General features: G+C 55.4%; 5 protein-coding genes across 5 annotated transcripts; 3 read left to right on the plus strand and 2 right to left on the minus strand.

The window, feature by feature from the left end:
• Positions 1-1,449: 1,449 nt before the first annotated feature.
• Positions 1,450-6,211, minus strand: IWZ02DRAFT_376719 (Golgi CORVET complex core vacuolar protein 8-domain-containing protein; the record flags this gene model as incomplete). Its single annotated transcript, XM_066764906.1, has 2 exons — positions 1,450-6,114; positions 6,161-6,211. 2 exons carry the CDS (start codon positions 6,209-6,211, stop codon positions 1,450-1,452), a joined length of 4,716 nt encoding a protein of 1,571 aa, XP_066623160.1.
• Positions 6,212-7,215: 1,004 nt separating this feature from the next.
• IWZ02DRAFT_490365 (uncharacterized protein) lies at positions 7,216-7,881 on the plus strand (the record flags this gene model as incomplete). The annotated part of the gene is made up of 3 exons (XM_066769657.1): positions 7,216-7,317; positions 7,371-7,499; positions 7,549-7,881. 3 exons carry the CDS (start codon positions 7,216-7,218, stop codon positions 7,879-7,881), a joined length of 564 nt encoding a protein of 187 aa, XP_066623161.1.
• Positions 7,882-8,091: 210 nt separating this feature from the next.
• IWZ02DRAFT_469505 (uncharacterized protein) lies at positions 8,092-8,787 on the minus strand (the record flags this gene model as incomplete). Its single annotated transcript, XM_066768723.1, has 2 exons — positions 8,092-8,633; positions 8,688-8,787. 2 exons carry the CDS (start codon positions 8,785-8,787, stop codon positions 8,092-8,094), a joined length of 642 nt encoding a protein of 213 aa, XP_066623162.1.
• A 384-nt stretch (positions 8,788-9,171) lies between these two features.
• IWZ02DRAFT_469506 (tRNA synthetases class II (A)-domain-containing protein) lies at positions 9,172-12,156 on the plus strand (the record flags this gene model as incomplete). Its single annotated transcript, XM_066768724.1, has 2 exons — positions 9,172-11,886; positions 11,983-12,156. The coding sequence occupies 2 exons, from the start codon at positions 9,172-9,174 to the stop codon at positions 12,154-12,156; spliced, it is 2,889 nt and encodes a 962-aa protein (XP_066623163.1).
• A 654-nt stretch (positions 12,157-12,810) lies between these two features.
• Positions 12,811-14,469, plus strand: IWZ02DRAFT_259157 (uncharacterized protein). Its single transcript, XM_066763309.1, has 3 exons — positions 12,811-13,272; positions 13,344-13,871; positions 13,946-14,469. Exons 1-3 carry the CDS (start codon positions 13,033-13,035, stop codon positions 14,342-14,344), a joined length of 1,167 nt encoding a protein of 388 aa, XP_066623164.1. The 5' UTR covers positions 12,811-13,032; the 3' UTR covers positions 14,345-14,469.
• Positions 14,470-15,571: the final 1,102 nt, after the last annotated feature.

The raw sequence follows: 15,571 nt of genomic DNA on the forward strand, positions 1-15,571 counted from the left end.
GCACCAAACAAAAGCACGACAGCAGCGTGTCTCCACAGCAAGCGAGCCAGCCAGCCAGCCAGCCAATCCAACGCTTCGTCTAAGCGCCGCCGCGGCGCACATGAATTCCCTAACGCCCGTCCGTCCGTCCATCTGCATAGAAGCCGTTGTGTTACTGCGGCACTGGCCATTAGAAGCTGCTGGTTTGCCAACTTCAGACGTCTTGCGCTCGCATTCTTTTGTCGTCGACTTGGTTACGGTGAGGACCTGATGCAGCCAGGAAGGGGAGGAGTGTACATGTAAACAAACAGCATGACAGTTGTGCAGCCAGCCAGCCAGCCCGTGGTGGGTGGGTGTTAGGCAAATGTTGGAGTGCGAGGTAGCTCTTCTCTTGATTAAGCCTCTGCCGCTCGCTTCACCCTCTATCCCACCCACTGCTGGAAATGCTTGAATGCTTCTTGCGTGAGGATGCTCCCCACTGCCATGTGCCTGCCGCGATGGTAACTATTTCTCAAGCCTGTCTGCCTCCCTCCCTCCCAGTCCTATGCATCTTCCCTCTCTCTCTCCTCACTGCTTACTGCTAGGCACAGCTTGCTTGTACCACATCATACACATACTTAGACGCATGTGAGCGTGGGATGATACACGGAAAAAAGACCCACTCACCCACTTGCCCATGTGAGACGAAGCAGCAGCCAAGTTCGAACGTCGCACTCAATCTTACCGGCAGCATACGGTTACACGCGCGCGCGCGGGGCAGTTGGCTACTTGGGTAACTCGTCTGTGTGTTGCTTGGCTGCTTGCTTGGACCTCCGGGCACGAGTGCGTAGCCATAAGCTCAGCACTTGTAGTGGAGGTGGGTGGGTGGTCAGCTATGTACATACATGTGGATTGGAGAAAAATGTGATAGAAAACTGATCTCTCGCTGGACCCCTCTCCCGCCTTCCCCTCCCCTCGTCCAGTCCCAACTGAGCTACCTACATTTTGTTCCTCAGCTCCCCTTTTATCATCGATATTCCGAGTTGGCGTGTAGTTTTGTACAGCTCTTGCCCCCGTGCTTCTCAACGTACTTCACCAAGGCATCAAAAGACGGACAGGGCAGACTGCCCAAATGCTTGTTTCTCCAATCAAGCGTCCTGCTCTTACATCAGGAGACCGTTGAATGTACGGCATCTTCCTCTTGTCTGTCTTCTGGGAGCAAAAGCCAGGCCCTGCACAACCTCATCTCGAACAGGGAAAACGATCATCAAGGTAGTTGATTAAGAGAACATCTCGCTCAATAACGTCGTGCCTACTATATCGCATCTCTTCGCAATTCGAAAACCGCTTTGCGTACCACTGATGTTTGTCTGTCCTGTGGTCAGTCGACAGGATCCAGCATATCTTCCAACGTTCCATCTTCCGTGACAGCTTCTCGGCGTGAGCCCATTAGTTCAACCATCTTTGCTTCACTGTTCCTCCTTGCTCCCATCACCCGTTTCCCGTCCCATCATCAGGCAGCTCGACGCAGATGGCACACCTCAACCTGCCGTCTTCAGCCTCCCATTTCGCGTTTCCCTCCGCCACCCCGTCAACGCCGGCAACTTGTGCTTTCCCGTTGCTTCTACGGCTCAGGCGAGCCGTGAGTTCGGGATCCAAACAGCGGCGATGCCACAAGTGGCGGCAGGCAAAGACTACGAGCGGCTGCAGCGGCCCATTGGACAACGAGGCTTCGCCATTCGTCGACCTCGCGACTGAAATCTCTCCTGAATTTCCAGCAGTGCCATCTCCAGGTCCAACGGCAGACTGCTCAGCGCTACCATCAGCGTCGTCGGCCCCGGCTTCAGCGATGTCGACCATGTCGTCGAGCGGTTCCGCCTTGCCCTTGCCGCGGCGCGCCCTTGCGCCCTCCACGCCGCCGCGCCGCTGGACGTCGCGCTCCCAGCGTCTGCGCCACGCCGCCTTCTCGCGGCGCTCCCACTCGTCCCAGATGCGCGCACCACCCTCGACGCCCGGGCCCCACACGCGCCGCCGACAGCCCTCGCATACGTTGCCCTTGGGCCGCCAGCCGCGGCCGCGCCGCAGCGTCACGTCCTCCAGGCGCGAGAAGACGTCCTTGTCCAAAAAGGCGTTGGCGAGAGCGAGGATGGTCGATTCGAAGGCGTAGGCTGCGAATATGGAGGACAGGACGGTGCGGAGGTCGGAGAGCGAGGGCGAAGAGCGTGACGCGCGAGTGAGGAAGGCGCGGAGGATGCGGAGGAATGATGGGGAGGGTTGTCCAGCGGATGCAGGCGTGTGCTGTTTGCGCGCCGCGGCGATGGCGGCCGAATGGGTCAAGGGCTTGGGGGCTTCGACAGTGGCCATGCAGGCAAGAAGAGAGGAAAAGGTGTTTTGGACATTAGTGCGAAGGCTGTTTGAAATCTTTGACGTGTCCAAAACTTGGGAAGGCGGAGGAGTTCTGGGGGTGATCTTGCTGGTCGCGGTGGAAACCTCCTTGGTCATTACGACGACAGCATCGAGAAGATCGAGCCAAAGGAGTTCGTCCATGTCTAGCTCTTTTTCAAACTCTTTCATGCCATTGACACGGGATTTCTTTTCACCATTGACCTGCTTCTTGGCTCTTGTCTGCCCTTGACACAACCACACGCCGATTTTGGTGTACTTGTGTACAGCCTCCAGCAAATCTGCTGCAGCTTCTTCTGTGTTTGCGGTATCCGGGCTATTTCCAGACTCTTCAAGCAAGCCAACCAAGGCTGTCTCTAATGTTCCCAAGTGCTTGACAAGTCTGCTCATAGCATCATGTACCAGACCGTCTTGCGCCATGAGGACCACGGCTGCGTCAATGACGCCGCTACTCTCCATGGCTGGTAGGACCTTGTCGAGCCGCAAATTGCCCGAGCGAAGTAGACCAACATATTCGGCAACATGTCCCGGTTCATACTTGCACATGAGCTGAACGAATCTTTCGACGAATGCTGCTGTGGGAGATTCTGGTGGAAGAGATGTCTGTGCTGAGCCAGGCTGCCTTTCAGGCTCCAGCAGTGCTCGAAGAAACAGAAACTGCAGGTACGGATCCGGCTCCAGCTTCTCAAGGACACCTGCGAGAAGCGCTGGAGTGTGGCTCCGGATAGTACGGGCAGTCTTGGCTGCATCGACACCAGCAAGCTCGAGTGCATGCCGGAGGATCACAGTGTGGACCTCGCCAGTCTGCTTCTTGTTGAGACCTCTGCTAGGGCGGAGAATATCCCTGATACAATCAAACACTGCATTTCGGTCGTCAGAGTCATTCAAATATGCTTCGAGAAGCCGGGCATATTGTTTGGCGTTGCGAAATACTGCTTTGAGTACACGATGAAAGCCCGCACGCTCAAAAAGAGGCACGAGAGAGTCAATGTCCGGCGGATGGTAGACTGAGAGTAGGTATTCGACACTCAGCTGGCAGTCGTCCGCTACTGCCTTGGATGGATAGTCGCAAAGACCCTCGAGCAGCTTGTGTAGAGTACTTCCAGGGAGGATGATGTACTGAGGAAACTTGGGCAGATTACGTGCGATGAACATGTAGAAGTAAATGGTGTCCTCGGGGTTGAATTGGCCGTTGTTCATGACACCCAACAGGATGTTGAGAATGTACTGCCGTGTGGGCCTGCGAGCCGAGGACCTTTCTATGGCTTTGCCATTGACCGTGCCGTTTGGCGAAGTTGTTGGTTCTCCATTCAGGTACGAGTCCTCGAATGCTTCGTTGAGCATGCTCATGAAACTCCCCGTGTCAAATCTCAAAATCATCCGAAGATAGGGAAAAGAGTCATCCGCGCCGGCTTCTGCCGGCGGATTGAACACCTCTTTACTTCCTTTCGGCCATTTCACTGCTTTTCCCGAAAATATGTACGAGTACAAGGCCGCCTTAGCCTCGTCCGCCTCTTCGTCTTCCAAAGTGACGCCGCCGGGGTATATTCTTCCAGTCAAAGTGTATGCGAGATAAGGAAATATCTTCATTGCAGATGTCATTTGCTGCTCGTAAGCGACATCGCTGAGCTGCGAATTTGAAAGCAAGGTCCCAATGATCTTCAAAAGGTCTATCAGGGGAGTGATGTAGTCGCGTAATGACCGTGTCCAAACGTAGATGAGAGCATCGTACAAGTTGTACTGTCGGCAGAGAATCGTGACCTGATTAATGTCTATTGTAGAGGTGTCCAGTCGGCAAATGAGCTCCTCCAATTGGCTGGCTTGACCATCGGAGGCATAGTGGGTGATGAGGTTCTTCAAGACGTCGGGCGGAACCGAAGTGATTTCTCCGTCGACGATACGCGGCTCAAGCACGTCAAAAAAGATTCCTTGCAGATTTGCGCCCTGGAATGCTTCGAACACATCCTCGAACAGATCGTCCAGGTCACCCATACTTAGACAGGCGTTGAAGCTGGCGGTAGCCAGTGCGAATAGCTGTGATCGGGACGCTTCGTCATATTCTGACCAGTTTCGCGAGAATGTATATCTCAGGGACGCGGAAAGCATGTCGAGCAGTTTTTCTTGAACCAAAGCTTGTCGGGCATCGTCATCACTAGGCAATCCGACGGTCAACTTGTCAGCATCGCCGTTGTAGTATGCTGTGGCCAACTCCAGGGCACCTATATAGTCTCCTTCTTCCATCAGCGCCAGTAGACGATCAGCCCAGTTCGACAGTGTTCCAATGGAGACATCGTTAAACCCAAGGAGGAAGAGCCTGCCCTTGAATGCGCGAAAGCTCATGTAAAACGCATCAGCAACGACTCCATGCAAAGAATCGTCCCTCTCGTCGTGTTGCTCAACGACCGAGTGAAGCTGACGTGAGAAAAGGTCCTCGTGAAAAATGTGCTTCTGGATAAGATCATAGGAGTCGGTTTGTCTTAAGGAGTTGTCTTCCAAGATGACGAGCCGCTGGCTGATTGTCAGCACTCCAATGACAGATCTGCTGAGCCATTGCACAGCAACAATAGCTTCTTCAGCTCTCCACCTGCTGCGAGGCTGGAAATGGAGGATTGGGGGCTTGTTCTTCTCCGGGTGTTCCTGCGCATCCACATCCAAGACGGTCAAGATGTTGGACCAACAATACACAAGCTTCGTCTTGGAGACACCTTGCTCGTCATTGCCTGCGGCGTTTTTCAACTTGACAGCCGGGAACCAGGCCAGACAGCCGCTCAACGTGCCATGGGGAGCCATTTCCTTGGGTCTTGTAGCTTTATGTTGCGTTTCAGCAATGGGAGTAGTCGAAACTATTACCAGCAGGTAAGGGGTTAACAGGGCAGTCAGACCAAGAGTGTCCGTGGGTTGCTCAACATTTCCAAGGGGAAGTGGAGAAAAGGCTAGAACTGAGCTTGCCTTGCGAGCCGGCTCTGGGGTACTTGGAGAAGGAGGATAACGGCCCAGGATTCGAGTAGTCTTCACTGTCCGACCCATTGCTCCAAGTCCCCTGGTGGCCAAGTGAGAAAAGGCCATGCCGCCTTCGTCTGCAGATACCAGGGCTGTGTGGCGCGTGCCCAGAAACCCCAGGTGGTAGACCGAAACATCCGAGACATGGCCGTCGGACTGTCTGTTTCCGAGCTCTGATTTTGCAAGGGGTGGAATGTGGAGAAAGGGTCTTGCAGGCCGTGCCAGCTCCCAGGTAAAGATGTTGCCAGAACTGTGCCCGCCTGCAACAGTGCTGTGGTCGGCGGAAATAGCCAAGGCAGTGATGGCGCCACTTTCGATTGCTTTTGTTCCAAGGCCGATAATAGACTTGAGCGTCTGGTGATAGTCAAAAACCAGTATCAAGCCCTTGGAGGTACCCAGAATAATTGAAGAGGCCACGGCCAAACACGTTGGTCGACCAAAATTCCGCTTTCCCAGCTCAGAAAAGGCTTGACCAGATATCTTGCGCAGCTTTGTCCACCTTACAACCTCCCAGGGCGGCTGTGGTGTCTCTGCTTCATCCTGAGTTTGAAAAATCTGACTTGATAGCGATGACTGGCGGGAATGCGCGTTGAGAAAAGCCGGCGAGTCTGCTCTTGGCAAACCAAGGCTGGAGGAGGATGATATTCTTGCGGAAAATCGTCGCTCGAAGGGCTGGAGGGGAGCAGGGCGAGCTCGTTGAAAGGCGGCGAAAGAAAGTTGAGTGCTGCCACTTGGAGAAGATGGCGCAGAACCCTGAGAATATGAGTTGGAATACAAGCAAATCGAGACGGAGACGCACCTGAACGGATGGAGTGTCATCTGGTGGGGAGATGGAGCCTTCTGGGCTCATAGGACCAGCTGGTGGATCCTGGCGTGGCAGCGGCGCTGACAAGCCTTCAGACGCGGCATCTTCTTGTTCCTTGACCTTGCGATAGCCATGAAAGCTGGCGCCATTGGTATCTTCTGCCGATTTGGCGCCCAATTCCCTTTGCTCTTCCTCTATTATGTGCCTGAGCTCGGAGCTAGGACGTTCCGCACTGTCTGTCGCCAGACCATCTCCAGAGAGCGTGTTAGCGCTGACTTGTTCTCTGCCGCCGCTGACATTGCTCTCTCCGTCTACGGAGCTCATCGGGCTCGACTCTCGATGTTCATCGCTCCGCCGGAGAGGGCGTGGGGATTGCTGATAACTAAAGGGCGGTTCGGGCTTGGTTCGCGGCGACGATATGCGGGACCGTGGGCAGAGAAGAAGCACGAGCACCGGGACCGGAGCGGAGGCGGGGGCGGAGAGGGGAGGGGTGGAATTGGAGCTGTTTGCAGAGCGGGCGTCCGAGTCGCGATGGTCTCCCAGGTGTTTCTGGACGAAGAAATGGGGAAACGCAGCGGCATGCGAAGCCGTTGGTGAGGTGCAGTAGCTAAGGTACAGAAGATCAAGGTCGGGACGCGCCACGTGCTTGCGAGTGTTCCCTGCCTGAGGTGCCTTACCCTGCCACCACCTACCTAGATGCCGTACCCTACGACTCAACTGGGGTCAACCCTTAGGTTTTTACCACCTCCGGGCGCCAGCCTCCGCTCATGTTGCCCAAGATGCTTTAGCTATATTCTCTTCTCATCCGATCGTTTGCTCAGCACCTGCGTCTCTTTCTCCCTGTATCGACTTCTCCCTCCAGGCCACACTAGTTACGACTGTCTGACGGCCTCTTACATTGCGTGAAACTCGTTGCGTTCCGCCCTCCACAGCCACAGCTCAGGTCTCTCCCAACTTCACCGCCACGTCAATTGTCTGTCATTTGTCTGCTCTTTCTTTCCTTCTCATTGTCCTGCTCCAATCCCTTCCGTGTCTACTTCTCTTGCAAAATGCTTCTCCCTCGTCAAAATACCAATCTTCCAAGCAACAACAACAACGACCCCATTGTGCTTGATGATGGCGACCGGTTCGACAACTTTTGGTTCACACGCGTAAGAAAACAGCCAAGCTTGGCATTGGGCGGACTCATACTAATGACCCAAAGACTGGCTTCATTATCAAGTTCACAATATTCGGAGTTTTGATGCTGCTCTTCCTGCTCTGGTTTGTTGGAGGATACTATCATGCTCAACGCCGTATGAAGAAGGGACTGGCTCCTCTGCCATACCACCGTGTAAGCCAACAGGCTCCACCCATTCCAGCGCTGCTTCTGACCATGACAGTGGCTGCTTCCTCGTCATCAACGAGCTCGCTTCGAGCCGTACTTGCGCGAAGACTACACCATCTATCGCCCCAATCCCCAGTATCACGGCCACAACATGCAGGCTTACCCAGAGCCTCTGCCTCTTTACAACAATGATGTTCCCCCGACGTACCAACCGCCAGTGGGCTCAACAAAGGTCGCGCCGGAGCAACATTACGGTCCTCCGCCTTCCTCTTACAGCCCACCTCCTGGCCCCCCACCATTAAGTGGTCAAACAACTGGTGTGGTCGATGAGCCATCCCAACCCGCGCAGGCGCACCAAACGGCAGGCTCCACCCCTTGGCGACTTTGAGATCTACGGCCTGAAGCGTGAGGCATTGTGGCGTTGCACGCCAATCAGGGTCATGGCGACACCATCGCATACGTAGCATTTTTGCGCACTCCTTAATGATGAAACACGGCCTCATTGCTAGCAGGCAGTTCTGTTTCGGGGCAGGTAATCAAAATTGATTCGTCGCGGGTCGCATTTTGCCGTGACTGTTCGCTTGCAGTGTCTCGCTCGTCATTCAATATCCATTGGCTCTACGTCCATCTCCTGCTGGAGGGCATCGCCGTCAGTAGCCATCTCTTCGACATCCTGGGCAACAGCTTGTGCGCTGGTGGTAGGTTGCGTCACTGGAGGATTCTCCGGCGGCGACCAGTTTGGGCCTGCTCTAGCTCTAGCTTCGATGATGGCCTTCCTGACGCTGTCTTTGTCTTCTGGTACGCTCAACGATTGAGGTATGCCGTACAGTACTAGCTGGTTGTGCTGCGTAGGTTGCGGGACTTTGCTGGTCTTCAGCAAGTGGGGTGGGATGCGGTTGAGATGCTTCTCAATGTCCTGTAGAAAGATCGGGGTCTCCTCGTCCGATTCAATGTCGGCGAGCTCCTGATCCAAGTCGCAAATATAGATTCTGTCCTTGGTCTCGTCTATGGGCATCCAGTCGTCGTCAGCGCGGGCAGTATTGCGCTGGCTCGATTCGCCGTTGGGGAGGGGCTCGCGATGAGGCGCACTGGCCGTGGCGGGGTTGGCGGCGACGGGAATGTAGAGCTTGCCATTGCTGTCTGCGCGTAAGGTCAGAAATGGGCGCAGCGGAGAAGCGGAGTCGTTGAGCATACCGATGGTTAGCAGATTAAAGCGCTTTGCGAGGCGCTGGTCGCTCTCGAGTGCTTCGGAAGCTGGGCGCTTCTTGTTGACGCTGGAGGCTGAGGATGCCATTCTGCGGCCATCACAAACCATTCAACTTCATTCGCGGCGACATGAAGCTTGGAGCCGAGATCGATTTCGCGTCGTCAAAGAAAGCTGCGGGCCCTAGTGCATTTCGCGCAACGCCGGATCCTTTAATCGTCGACTTCAACCGAGTGAATGCTGCGTTGCAGAGTTGGCGCCGTGAGTCACGGTCGATATTTGACCTCGCTGAAGTCTCGCTCGAAGCTTCTACAAATTCCTAGCAACAACACCACGACCACCTCTGCCTCCACGCACTCCACCGTCTCTACTCGCGCCGAATCCAGCCTCCTCGGCCACTCCACCTGCCTTCCTCGTCCTCGCCCTCGCCGTCGCCCAGCCCCTCTGCTGCTTCCCGCGGCGTTTTACCGCACCATGGCCTCCGCCGCCGACCAACATCCCACCTGGTCTGCCTCCAAGGTCCGCGCCGCCTTTCTCGACTACTTCAAGCAAAATGGCCATACATTTGTGCCTTCGTCGAGCGTTGTGCCTTTGTCCGATCCGACTCTGCTCTTCACCAATGCCGGCATGAATCAGTACAAGTCCATTTTCCTTGGCACTGTCGACCCAAACTCGGACTTTGCCACGCTGAAGCGCGCCGTCAACTCGCAAAAGTGCATTCGCGCTGGAGGAAAGCACAATGACCTGGACGACGTCGGCAAGGACAGCTATCACCACACATTTTTCGAGATGTTGGGCAACTGGAGCTTTGGCGACTACTTCAAGAAGGAGGCCATTCAGTACTCGTGGGAGCTGCTGACCAAGGTCTATGGCCTGCAGCCCGACCGCCTGTACGTCACGTACTTTGAGGGCGACGCGAAGCTGGGTCTGGAGCCGGATACAGAGGCCAGGGACTACTGGAAGGCGGTCGGCGTATCCGACGACCACATTCTTACGGGCAATGTCAAAGACAATTTTTGGGAGATGGGAGACCAGGGCCCTTGCGGTCCTTGCTCCGAGATCCACTATGACAGGATAGGCGGCAGAAACGCTGCACACCTCGTTAACATGGACGACCCCAATGTGTTGGAGATCTGGAACAACGTTTTCATCCAGTACAATCGTGAGCCGGATAGGTCTTTGAGGTCGCTGCCCTCAAAGCACATCGACACTGGCCTGGGTTTTGAGCGCTTAGTTTCCGTCCTGCAAGACAAGACGTCCAACTACGACACTGATGTTTTTACTCCGCTCTTCAAGACTATCCAGGAGATCACGGGCGTGAGAGACTACCAGGGCAAGTTTGGTGACGAGGATGCCGATGGTATTGACACCGCCTACCGCGTTGTTGCGGATCACGTCCGTCTCCTCACTTTTGCCATTTCCGACGGTGCTATTCCAGACGCTGTTGGTCGTGGGTATGTTGTGCGCAGAGTGCTCCGGAGAGGTGCGCGCTACGCTCGCAAGTATCTCAATACCGACATTGGCAATTTCTTTTCAAAGATTGTCCCCACACTTGTCGCGCAGGTCGGAGACATGTTCCCTGAGATCAAGAAGAAGGAGAATGATGTCAAGGAGATTCTGGACGAAGAGGAGCAGGCCTTCGCGAAGAGCTTGGACCGCGGTGAGGTTATGTTTGACAGGTATGCCAAGCAATGTGAACAGGCGGGTACCAAGAAGCTCTCTGGTGCCGATGTCTGGAGATTGTACGACACATACGGATTCCCCGAGGATTTGACCCTTATCATGGCCGAGGAGCGTGGTCTCACCATTGACGATGCAGAGGTGAGGGCGGCGCAGGCGAAGGCGAAGGAAGCCAGCAAGGGCGCCAAGAAGGCCGGTGCAAACTTGGTCAAGCTCGACGTGCACGCAATCGGAGCTCTTCAAGAGATGAAGATCGCGCCAACCGAGGATGACTACAAGTATGGCCGGGATGATATTACCGCCCACGTCAAGGCCATATTCCACCCCGAGAAGAAGTTCATCAAGAGCACCTCCGAACTGGCCGAAGGCGAGCAGTTTGGTCTCATCCTGGACAAGACCAACTTTTACGCTGAACAGGGAGGTCAAGAGTACGACACTGGCAAGATCATGATTGAGGGCGCCAATGAGGCCGCCTTCGATGTCCAGAATGTACAGGTTTCCAATGGATACGTCTTCCACACTGGCTACCAGTCGTACGGAACCATCTCGGTTGATGACGAAGTCCTCTGCGAGTACGACGAGCTGCGCCGGCACCCTATCCGCAACAACCACACTGGCACTCACGTTCTCAACTATGCCTTGCGCGAAACCCTGGGCTGGGAGATTGATCAGAAGGGCTCTCTGGTCGCCCCTGAGAAGCTGCGTTTCGACTTTTCGCACAAGACGGGCGTAACGGAGCAGCAAATCGAAAAGATTGAAATAATCTCCAACGCTTACATTCGCGAAAATCGTAGTGTCTACATTCAGCCCCTTGCTCTCGCAGATGCTTACAAGATTCGTGGTGTGCGTGCCATTTTCGGCGAAAAGTACCCGGACCCGGTGCGCGTCGTCTCCATCGGTGTGCCCGTTTCCGACATCATGAAGGACCCTGACAATGCTGAGTGGGAGAAGCTCTCCATTGAGTTCTGTGGTGGTACGCACGTTGCGTCCACGGGTGAGATCAAGGAACTTGTTGTTCTCGAGGAGGGTGGTATCGCAAAGGGTATCCGCCGCATTATTGCCGTCACTGGCCAAGGCGCCTATGACGTGCAGCGCGTGGCCAACGACTTTTCCGTCGAAATAAATTCTCTCGAAAAAATGCCCTTCTCGTCCGACAAGGAAGTCGCTGCCAAGAGCATCCAGACCCGCCTCAACGAGCTCACCATTCCGCTTCTTGAAAAGGAGAAATTCCGTCGCCGCGTCGCTGCTGTTGCCAAAGGCATTCTCGACGAGCAGAAGAAGGCTAGCAAGGCTGAGAACCAGAAGGTGCTGGATGCGGTCAAGAACCACTTCGCTGCCAACAAGGAGAGCAAGTTTTGCGTCCAACGTCTTGAGTACAGCCAGCACACAAGCAAAGCCATCACCGAGGCCATCAAGTACGTCAGTACAAAGGAGAAGGACAAGTCGGTCTACCTGGTGGCTGGCGACGAGAAGGAGGGGAAGGTTGCGCACGGATGCTACATTGGAGAGGTGAGTGACTTCAGGTCCTTCATGCGGTCTGAGCACAGACTGTCCTCTGTTTCGACGTTTCTGGTCATGTGCGGTGCATCTGCTGACTGTTTACAGTATTTTGAATCTCAAGGCGCCTCCGCTGCCGACTGGGCCAAGGCTGTTTCCGCCATCATCGGTGGAAAGGCTGGTGGCAAGGGCAAGACGGCCGTCGGGCAAGGCACGAACCCGGAAAAAGTAGACGATGGCGTTGAGGAAGCCAGGAAATACCTTGAGAAGTTTAAGATTTAAGATGAGGTTGTCTAAAGAAGAAAACAAGAGCTGAGGTAGAAAAATTCCATCGCTAGTCATTCAGAAAAGAATGAAACCTTTTCCGCCATGGTCGCTTATTCTAACAAGCCAGCAAGACCAGGGGTTGAGCCTCGCCAAGGGGTTGGGCATCAGGGGTGACACAGCAAGGGCGACCTTTTGCGAATAACGGTGGAACGAATGGACCAATGAGCACGGCGGCTGGTCAAGAATATGGAGAAAAAAAAAAAAAAAAAAAAACCCCCCCCGGAGAAAAACCATGCTCGCGGTATTAAGCTTACTCGGGGGTGCCGCCAGCCACCGCCCTGTGCCACGGCACGCAAGCCCACAGTCGAGTCTGGCCCGACTTGAGAAGCGGCTAGGCAGGGTCTTGCTCGCGTCTCAAGACTCTGGTATAGCAGTCGCGCATGCATTCTAGAATCGTAATCGGCTAAGGTCGCAGGATGTGCAAGCTGGTGTGCTCGTTCCACAACTCCCTGTCATAGATAAGGCAATTGGGTGAAGGCAGACCGCGGGCTAACATTTTCAACATCTTGCAGACCTGTTTGTCCTGGTTGGGATCCGAACGCTTCCAGTCGGGCAGTGAGGCAGAGCGCCGATAGCCGTTGAAGAGACGTCTGACGGGGATTGATTGAGCAGCGCATGTGAAACGGCTCGCGGAATTAGCTCCACACGGCCGCAGTTCCAACACCTGCGAGGCGGACTTCCAATAAGCTCCGGGACTAAGGGCCACGGCGGGGATGGCTCGATTAAAACAGGCATCGCCCCCCAAAACCCGAAAGTCAAAGTGCCCAGGTACAGGTCGACGTCGACCAAAGTTACCTCGCACATCCATGCGACGCGGAACTAAAAGTGAAAATGGAGGACCCTTCACAAAGAGGGGAACGGATGGGCGAGTCGGTGCAGATGTATCACGCGCCGGCGGCGGATGAGATCACCTTTTCAACCCACACCTCGAGCTGCATTCCGACATCCTGCCTCCCAACTCCGTCGCGCCCGCGCTCTCGCCTGTCCAGGAGACGACCAAATAGCCGCCAGCAGCAGCACCCCGACATGGCGGAGAAGAACTCGACAAACCAGCAGGGTTCAGAGAACGAGGTCAGCAGCCCGTTGCGTCACCATACAAGGGGTGGTGGGGGTGAGCCGTCCAACTGATCTTGTCCTTGCAGTCCAAATCGCAGCGGCCGCAGAGCCCGTCGAGCCCGCGGCCATCAGCGCCCACGTCGACCGCAGGAGACGCGGAGCGACTTCAATGGAAGAAGGGCAACTTTCTCATCGAAGTCGTGCGCCAGCTGGAGCAAGAGTCGGAGCACTATGAGCGGCAGCTGTCGGAGCTGCGCTCCGAAAACAGCGCCCTTAAGGCAGAGGTCACGTCGCTGTGGAAGGAAATCAACCTGACGCACGAGCTCAAGAACGAGGTGTCGGCGCTGCGCAAGGACGGCACCAATAGCACGGCGCCGCTGCGCGAGGAACTCGACGTCGTGAAGACGCGCAATTCATCGCTGCAGTCTGAAATCACCGACTTGACAGAGAAGAATCGCCGCTTGGCTGAGGAAGGCTCTGCGCTGAAGGAAAACCTCCGCCGGCTCGAGCAGACGGTTACAGAAAAATCAAAGGAGCCTGACGTTCCGCCCGAGGTGCAGGAGAAACTCAAGTCATTCGACGCGGTTGAGCGTCGCCTGCAGCATCTGGAACACGTGAGTGATACACCCCTGGCAGTATCCGCCAAGCCACTCATACCCCCTTGCCCCCTGTATTCTAACCTACGCAGCTCCTCACCGGTGGCCCATCTCCCTTCCCCGACGACACTTTCTACACGTTCCGCCCGTCGACGTCGGGCACGGGTGGCGCATCCGGAGGAGGCGGCATGCTGGGCGTCGGCAAAACCAGCGTCGACTCGTCGCGCGCAACCAGCGAGTACTTCACCGGCGGCGACGCCACCAAGGGCTCGCCCAACCCCAAGACGCCTCGCGGTATCGACACGTCCAAAGCCGGTCACAAGGACGGGAAGGAGGGCAAGGGCGGCTTGGTCAGTGGCTTGGTCAGCCCGAGCAAGAGCGCAAAGTACAAGCGCGTCTTGCGGCCGACGGGTCTTGTGCCGAATTGGCCTGGCAGTGCGAATAGCGAGAAGAACCGTGACGGCGACCGGAAGGATTCAGGTGCGGCGTAGGAGTGGTGGAGCAGTCTGATGTTGGTGTTTTGATGAGCGGTCTCGTGGGTGTATGTGTGGATATCCATGCGTGTGTTGAAGCTTCTGGATGCATTCTTTACTTTGGCTTTGCTGTTGTAAGTAGTGCTGTCTTCTTCCCTTTTCCATTATTTATCTGAACGTCTGGAGTTGATGATGCGCTGCCTTTTCCGAGGTCAAGATTGTGAACTTCACGGATCTTCCCCTGCCACGCACAACTGCGCGACTTGGATTAAGAAGCCAGTGTGGCCGTACGCCTGCCGAGCCGAGGCGTGGGCCTGTCTTAGTATGCGAACCTAACAAAACTCGTGGTCTGCTGGGGAATTGATGCGTCCGGAGAAGTTTGTGTATTTCGGTGTGGTATTGCACGTCGCTTGATGTCCTGCCGAGTCGCTGATTGGACCAAGGGTAGCTGCTGGCGAGCTGACCGTTACACACACGAATAGGTCCATAAAAAGCGACTTCACGGTCTTTGGATGCTCCTGGGGGTCAGCGTGGAAACGCGCTGTGTACCTGGGGACTACCTACCGTAATCAGAACAAAGCCGGTAAGGACGAAGAAGGCAGTTGCTACAGATTGCTGCACCGAGCAACTGCCACTTGTTACTTCCGCAGCCGTCGATCTACGGCGGTAGCCTTTGGCATCGCAACCTCCAAGGGAACAAGACGAAGACATGATGGTCCCTCAATTCGAAAGGAGAAGAGCGACGACAAGGTGCAGTCGACATGACCCTGCGCCTGCGCGAAGGTAAACTCACTACCCGAACAGGTCAAGTCTTTCTCGGGTAGCTTACCACACGCTGCGCATGTCTCGCCCCTCACTTTTACCCCGGAAAGCCCCTAGAGCCCAATTAGCGGCCGAGAACACCTATGAAAGACCGGAAGGAGCATGACGAGCGCCACCCATGTACTGAGAAAGCGCACGAGCTGGGCACGAGCTGAGCAAGGTGCGCTAAAATGTGTCCTAGGTCGAGTTCTCGCCTGGCGAGCGACCTCACGCAGCCCTGAGGTGCCGCCTCGAGCTAGGAGAACACGCCCTTTGTGAGGGGGCGAGAGAGAGAGAGAGAGCTTATCGGGTCCTGCAGTACGACGGAAACGTATCATCAATCTGGCCAACAACGGCGAGCTTTTCCAACCTTGTTGATCGTCTAACTGTAAAAGATGTAAAAGACAGTGGTTTAACCATTCCGCCTTCACAAGCCGGAGTCCC

The sequence above is a fragment of the Phyllosticta citriasiana genome (assembly GCF_038021145.1).
Source record: "Phyllosticta citriasiana strain CBS 120426 chromosome Unknown IWZ02scaffold_6, whole genome shotgun sequence".
Taxonomy (NCBI): domain Eukaryota; kingdom Fungi; phylum Ascomycota; class Dothideomycetes; order Botryosphaeriales; family Phyllostictaceae; genus Phyllosticta; species Phyllosticta citriasiana.

Excerpts from the sequence above, each read along its gene's own strand:
- IWZ02DRAFT_259157 (XM_066763309.1), top strand. The coding sequence starts at position 13,033 with ATGGAGGACCCTTCACAAAGAGGGGAACGGATGGGCGAGTCGGTGCAG. Across the intron at positions 13,273-13,343 it reads AGCAGGGTTCAGAGAACGAG|TCCAAATCGCAGCGGCCGCA; the intron begins GTCAGCAGCCCG and ends TTGTCCTTGCAG. Across the intron at positions 13,872-13,945 it reads GCCTGCAGCATCTGGAACAC|CTCCTCACCGGTGGCCCATC; the intron begins GTGAGTGATACA and ends TAACCTACGCAG.